General features: G+C 66.0%; 1 protein-coding gene across 1 annotated transcript in view; it reads right to left on the bottom strand.

The window, feature by feature from the left end:
• Positions 1–5,420: 5,420 nt before the first annotated feature.
• The window catches only part of C1QL1 (complement C1q like 1), a 3,990-nt gene continuing 1,996 nt past the window's right edge, over positions 5,421–7,414 (bottom strand). Inside the window, exons 3-4 of the mRNA XM_026076217.1 lie at positions 7,035–7,413; positions 5,421–5,607 (exon numbers count right to left, since the gene is read on the bottom strand). Of these exons, the coding sequence (XP_025932002.1) occupies positions 5,421–5,607; positions 7,035–7,413 (566 nt within the window). The remainder of the gene's footprint in view (positions 5,608–7,034; position 7,414) is intronic.

The following is a 7,414-nucleotide window of genomic DNA, read 5'->3' as shown; positions in this document are numbered from 1 at the left end:
GTGTCCCAAGTCTCTATCTCAGCCCCATGTCCCATGTCCCTGCTTCCATCCCATGTCCCAAGTCCCTATCTCAGCCCCATGTCCCATGTCCCTGCTTCCATCCCATGTCCAAAGTCCCTGTCTCAGCCCCATGTCCCATGTCCTTGCTTCCATCCCATGTTCCAAGTCCCTGCCTCAACCCCGTCTCCCTGCCTTGGCCCTGTGTCCCATGTTCCTGCCATGGCTCCATGCCCTGATGTCCCTGCTTCAGCCCCATCTCCTGTGTCCCTGCCTCAGTCCTGTGTCCTGGTGTCCCTATCTCGGTCCCATGTCCCATGTCCCTGCCTTGACCTCGTGTCCCTGCCTGGGTCCTGCCACCCCAAGGGGCACCCCCACCCTAGGGCCCCTGCATCAGCCCCGTACCCCAACGTCACAACCCCATGCCCTGGCCTCCCTGCCTCAGCTCCACGTCCCAGTGTCCCTTCCTCGGCCCTGCGCCCCGTCTCAGCCCCACACCCTGGCACCCCGTGGGGCACCCCGTGCCGGGATGTCCCTGCCTTGGCCCCCACGCCTGCCACGACGTCCACGCGGGGGTCTCCACCGTCAGAGGCAGGCACGGGGCAGGGATGGGCAGGGACGGAGGTCGGAGCAGGGATAGGGGCAGGGGTGGGGGCAGAGCCACGTGTGGGGCCAGCACCCCCATGGCACTGTCCCCTTGCCCCAGCTCTCCCTCCTGTCGATGGCTCCGGGGCATTTTCCTTCACCCTTCATGGGACCAGCCAGCCCACGCTGCCACCCCTGCGCCCCGGGACCTGCGCGGTTTTAGAGGAGAGACCAGCACAGGCCTCGGCAGCCTGCTCCCACACACCTGCGGGACACCCATGGGTGCCCTGGGGCGTGCACCCCACCAGGGTGCTCAGCAGGGTCCCAGCCCACCTATGGGACATGGTGGGCTTGGAGACCACCTGGCAGCGATGCCCAGCGTGCCGCTGTCATGCTGGCACCAACCCTGCTCCCTCCTGGGTGCCCCAGTAGAAGGGTGCTGGCTGCCTCGGACCCCCACCCGCGGGTGAATGGGCCCCCGGACAGCACTGGCACAGAGGGCTTGGGGGTCCATCACTGCAGCTCCTCCGAGCATCTCCCAGAGCCTCTCCCTGATCCAGAAAGCTCAGATGTGGGACCGTGGCTCTGGGCTTGGACACGGGACTGCAGCTTGGACATGGGACCATGTTTCAGATGTGGGACCATGGTTCACATGTAGGACCATGGCTCTGGGCTCAGATGTCRGACCTCGGTTCAGATGCAGGACCACGGCTCTGGGCTCGGATGCAGGACCATGGCTCGGATGAGGGACCATGGTTCATATGTGGGACCGTGGCTCTGGGCTCAGACGTGGGACCATGGCTTGGACATGAGACCATGGTTCAGATGTGAAACCATGATTCAGATGTCGGACCATGACTCTGGGCTCAGATGTCAGACCTCGGTTCAGATGCGGGACCACGGCTCTGGGGTCGGATGCAGCACCATGGCTTGGATGTGGGACCATGGCTTAGATGCGGGACCATGGCTCTGGGCTCGGATGTGGGACCATGGCTTGGACATGAGACCATGGTTCAGATGTGGAATGATGGCTCCAGGCTCAGACATGGGACCACAGCTCAGATACGGGACCACGGCTCCAGGCTCAGATGATCCGGGACCATGAATCAGATGCAGGTCCATGGCTCTGCGCTTGGATGCAGGACCATGGCTCAGGTGTGGGACCATGGCTCAGATCTGAGACCACAGCTCTGGGCTCAGATGTGGGACTGCAGCTCCGGGCTTGGACACGGGACCACCGCTCCGGTCTCGGATGCAGGACCATGACTCGGGACCTGGAGGCAGAGCAGCCGCCCGGCTTATCCCCAAAATTAGACTCGCCAGTCCCCAGCGCCTCTTAAGGAGACCAACCGGGGGCAAGAGAGGTTGCTCTGACTGCTAAATACTCATCCAGCGCAGGAGGACGAGGGCAGGAGGTCCCGGCAGAGCCCGCGGGGACGCCCGTGCTCAATATATCCATAAAACGCCTGGAAAAGGAGCGACATCTCTGTAGCTTGCTGATGATACAGAATTATTTGGATAATCAGATCTAACCTCGCTCCGGAGACTTGCAGCAAGGTTTCACAGGCCTGGGTGACAGTGACAAGGCGGCAGGGAAAAAATCCCATGTGAAATGCAAAGTGAGGCGCCGGGGAGAAGATGCTCCTAATTAGAACTGACAAGTCCGGGCTCGAAATTGCCTCTCGCCGCTCGCGGAGCCGTCGCGGAGCGGTTGCGGAGGAGCCGCCCGCAAAGCTGCCCCGAGCCTCGGGAAACCTCCCTCCGCCAGCGTCCCGGCTCCCGCGGTCTAAAAGCCGCCGGCGGGGACGGCGCAGCGCCGACCTTTGGGAGCGGATCGATGCTTCTCGCGGGGCCAGGAGCAAACGCCGTTAGCGAAACGCCGGGGCCAACGGCAGCAAGCGTCTGGGGTGACGCCGTCGGCGGGTGAAATGAGGGCGGCGCTTCCCCGGGTCCCTTTGTCCCCCTGGAAGCAGTGTCCTCCCTGTCAAGGCACTAGCTCCCGGATCAAGACGCTCCTGGAGGGAGATTGGTGATGCAGAGGCCCACGGTCTCCGCGACCCGGCTCTCCTTGCTTCATCGTCCTCGGCCATCCGAGCTCTTCCTGCGGGGCTACATCCTTCAGCCTTCCAGGGCGAAGGGGCTGCGCCTGTCTGCAGGCAGCTCACAGCTGTGAACTAGCCCACTGTTCAAATGCTGTTCACTCTGAAACCTACTGATGGCCCACCAGTCTCACAGGGACTGCTCTCACATGCAGAGTTACCCACCGTGCTGTCATCCACAGGCTGCCACCAACACTGTCACCACACTAAAAATCTACCCTTATTTCTACCCCTCTGCCTGGCATCAGCTCCGGGAGCGGCTCCAAGGAGGAAGCCCTAGGGGACACAGCCTGGGCTCAACGGGAGCTGGCAGTGCTCCCTACGGCGCTGGGAGCAAGCGGGTGTCCCCAGGGCTGGGGGTCCCGGCGGGAGCCACCACGTCGGTACCCAGGCTGCGAAGGGTGATTGTCAGCCGCATCCGCCCGCGTCCCACAAGGGTTCCCACCCCGGCAGGCGCGGGATCGGGAGCGGATCCCCGTGGGCCGCTTGTCGCAGTGCCCCGACCTCCAGGGGACGCCGGCAGCCCCGGGGACAGCCGCGTCCCCGCCGCCCCTCGTCTCCAGACCATGCCGGGGAGGATGCCGCCGTGGCATCCCGGCTCCCGGCAGCGACGGGGAAGGCAGTGCCGGCCCCGCGGAGGAACGGAGCTGCCGCAGCCGAGCGATTTCTCCCTCCGCGTCCGCTTAATTAAGGCTCCGCTTTCCGCAGGGCAGCACGTGGCAGGGGTGGCAGGAGCGTCACCGCGTCGCCCTGGCATGAAGAAGAGGAGGGTGGGAAGAAGCAGGGAGAAAGAGCTGGAAACCCCCCCCCACCCAGGTCCCCACCGGGCAGGGACGGGCCGCTGCCGTCCCTAAGCATCACCGGCAGGGAAAGGGTCCCCCACGGAGCGGAGGCACCCGGGGAACGTCCAGGCTCCCGGCCGGCGCGGCGGAGAGAGCGATTTCATGCAGCCGCCGTCCCCTCCTCCCCGCTCCGCCGCCGGCGCTGGGCCATTCGTCTTCCCTCGTTAAGGAGACGCCTCGTCACCGCGCGCCCGCCAGCCGCGAGCCCTAACTAGCGATGATAAACGACAGGGCCGGAGCCGCCGGCTGTTCCCGAGCCGCCCGGGCACCGCAGAGCTGCTCCGTGCCTCAGTTTACCTACGCGCAGCAATGGGAGAGTTAACGAGCCCCCAGAGCAGCCGGAAAACGCTGAAAGTGCTTTAAAAGCCGACGTTTTTTTTTGCATCCCGCAGCAGCCGCAGCCCGGCTCCCGGTCCCGCGCGGGGACCCGCTTTCCCCCCTTGTCACCGCCGCGGGGTTCCCGGAGCCGGCACCCGGAGCAAAAGCCGGAGGCATTTCCCTGTCGGGAGGTACGGAGAAAAACCCTTTTGCAAGCCTGGCGATTCCTTGGTTTTGCCGAAAAATTCCTACTCATCTGTGGTCGAGTCCCCCCCCGACCGCAGGATACGCCGGGTGCCGGGAGGCCGAGTCACCCGCGGAGCCGCTTCCTCGGGTGACGTTCCCACGTGCGTCCCCCCGTTTTGCAGAGCTGCGTTGCCCAAAGGGAGAGAAATAAAAGCGAAAAAATCCCTTCCCAAGCCGGYGCCGGCTCCTGGCTGCTCAGATGCTCTGCTCCGGACCCAACGGCATCCGGCGACGGTGCCCCTGGGGACCCCTTGGGTGCTTCTACCGTCTCCCTCGGCTCCTCGGGGCCACCCCTGCGCGGCGCCGTGGGGGGTCCCGGGACCTGCAGCCGGCCCCGACGCAGCCAGCGGCCGGCAGTGCCAGGGTGCTGGGTGCAGGGGGTGCTGGTGCGTGCGGCGTGCAATGGCTCGGGTCTCATCGTGCAGTGGGTGCTGCACCTGGGATCTCGGGGTGTGCAGTGGGTGCTGGCTCTGGGGTCTCAGTTTGAGGTGTGCAGTGGGTGCAGTGGGTGCTGGCTCTGAAGTCTCCGTTTGTGGGGGGTGCAGTGGGTGCAGTGGGTGCAGTGGGTGCATTGCATGCTGCCTCTGGGGTCTCGGTGTGCGGTGGGTGCAGGGGGTGCTGCCTCTGGGGTCTCAGTTTGAGGTGTGCAGTGGGTGCAGTGGGTGCAGTGGGTGCAGGCTCTGGGGTCTCGGGGTGCAGTGGGTGCAGTGGGTGCAGGCTCTGGGGTCTCCGGTGTGTGTGATGGGTGCAGTGTCTTGTGCATCCGGGGTCTCCAGCACGTGCGGTGGGTGCTGGCTCCGGGGTCTCGGGGTGCAGTGGGTGCAGCGGGTGCTGTGTCTAGGCTCTCAGTGGGTGCAGTGCGTGCAGGCTCCAGGGTCTCCAGTGGGTGCAGCGTGGGGTGCGTGCGCAGCGCCTGGATGCCTTTAGGCGCTGCAGTGGGTGCAGCGCACGTGCCATTTCCGGACAGGCCCAGATCGCCGGCACACGGCGCGTGGGCGACGGGAGCCGGGCCTCGGTGCACCGTGCGCGCGTGCAGTGAGCAAACAGCTCCGGGATCCTCGGCACACGGCACGGGTGCGGAGCACCCGCCCGGGATCAGCAGCACGCACGCAGCACCCGGACACATCCAGACAGCACCCGGACCTGCCGCGTGGGAATATTCAGCACGCCCGGAGCACCCAGTGCACGGGTGCCGGCTCCAGCCGGGCTCCCCGGGGTGCAAGCAGGGAGCGTCGCCCCCCCTGCACCCCGGCAGGCGCCCGCAGCGTTTCCCGCTCACCGTTTGCCTTCCCCGCCGCTCCGACGTAATGCAAATAAGAGTAATTAATGCTAATTAATCATCGGGAGCAGCTCCCGCCCAGCGCGGGGCTCCCCTGGCTCTCATTAAGCCGAGCGCCGCGGCGGTGTCGGCGGGGGGGGCCGCGGCTGGCGGTTCCCGCGCGGGACCTTCGCCTCGGCGGCCCGGCCCGGCTCGACGGTTTATTCGGTGGGAAAGGGAGCGCTCGGCATCTCGTTTTATTTTGGGGGGAAAAAGAAAAAAAATAAAAACAACGTGTTTTTTTTCACCGCGTGACGCAGCAGGGGGGGGAAAAATATATATATTAGACGGGGCTCCCGAGCGTGCGATCATCCCCCTGCCCCAAATTCGGGGTAGTGAACGCCGGGTGCAAGGCGAAGGAAGGGGGGGAATATTGGGGGGGAAAATAGCCGGATGGCTAAAGACGCAGCCGGGAGGCGAAGCGTTAAGCCGCCCGGCGCCGGCCCCGGCAATCGCGGCCCCATCCGGAGTTTGCAACTCGGGTCTCGGCTTAAGCAGGCGTCGCTGGGCGCTTAGATGGCCGCGCTGGCTCGAGCGCCCCGGCGGGCCGGGCTCGGCCCCCCCGGGCTTTGCCTAAATAAAAATAATTAAAATAAAAGAAAATAAAACGGATAAAAAAATCAAGCCCACGCCGGTCGGGATGGGAGGGCAGGGGGAGGCGGGTGGGCTCGGGTTCCGGCATCAGGAGCAGGCGGTGGCCGAGGCGATTGCCATCCTCCGGCCCCCACGGATCCCCCGCTCCGGGTGCTCTCCCCGCCGCGGCGGAGCGGCCGCAGGGATTTTCCAGGGTGGGGGGCCGGTGGGGCTGCAGCCACCGCGGGGGGCAGCGTGCCCCCGGGGACACGGCAGGACCCGTCTCCGGAGCTGGGGGAAGGCCAGGGCACCCTGGAGGTGCACCCGGAGCGCGTCTCCAGAGGCGGGAGAAGGACAGGGCACACTGGGGACGCAGCTGGAGTATGTCTCCATGGCTGGAAGGAAGGACAGGGCACCCCAGGGTGCACCCAAGACGCATCTCTGGAGCCGGGAGAAGGACAGGGCACCCCAGGGTGCACCCAGAGCGCATCTCCAGGTCTGGAAGGACAGGGCATCCTGGAGGTGCACCCAGAGCACATCTCCAGGGCCAGGARAAGGACAGGGCACCCCAGGWTGCACCCAAAAYGCATCTCCAGAGCTGGGAGAAGGACAGGGCACCCCAGGRTGTATCCAGAGCGCATCTCTGGAGCTGGGAGAAGGACAGGGCACCTCGGGGTGCATCTGGAGCACATCTCCATGGCTGGGAGAAGGACAGGACACCTCAGGGTGCATCCAGAGCACATCTCTGGAGCCGGGAGAAGGACAGGGCATCCTGGAGGTGCACCAGGAGCGCATCTCCAGAGCYGGGAGAAGGACAGGGCATCCTAGAAGTGCACCCGGAGTGCATCTCTGGAGGCAGGAGAAGGACAGGGCATCCTGGAGGTGCACCCAGAGCACATCTCCATGGCTGGGAGAAGGACAGGGCACCTCAGGGTGCACCCGGAGCGCATCTCCGGGGCGAGGGAGGCGACGCGGCTGCGGGCGCCCCAGCAGGGGGCCCGGCGGGGCAGGCAGCAGCAGGCAGGCAGGCAGGCAGGCAGGCAGGCGAGCGGCCCGGCGGCGCCCCTTACCTGGCCGTTCTTGCAGAGGTCGGCCCACATGCTGGTGCCGTCGCCGCCGCGCATGAGGACGTGGTAGGTGAAGAAGTAGGTGCCGGCGATGGCGCAGGTGAACTTGCCCGAGGCGGCGTCGTAGCTGTTGCCCAGGTTGGTGACCACGTCGTCGAACTTGAGGATCTCGTAGCCCTCGTGCGGGTTCTTGAGGCCGGCGTAGAAGGCGACGCGGGGCACTGTGGTGTAGGTGGCCATGCTCACCGCTCCCGTGGCCCCGGGACCCGGCAGACCGGGAGGACCCGGACGCCCCGGCTCGCCCCGCGGTCCCGGCGGCCCCGCGGCCCCCGGTGGGCCCGGCTCGCCCGGTGGCCCCGGCGGCCCCGG

The sequence above is a fragment of the Apteryx rowi genome, unplaced genomic scaffold, assembly GCF_003343035.1.
Source record: "Apteryx rowi isolate R43461 unplaced genomic scaffold, aptRow1 scaffold_428, whole genome shotgun sequence".
In the NCBI taxonomy this organism is placed as follows: domain Eukaryota; kingdom Metazoa; phylum Chordata; class Aves; order Apterygiformes; family Apterygidae; genus Apteryx; species Apteryx rowi.
This window is presented reverse-complemented; position numbering and strand designations above follow the sequence as displayed.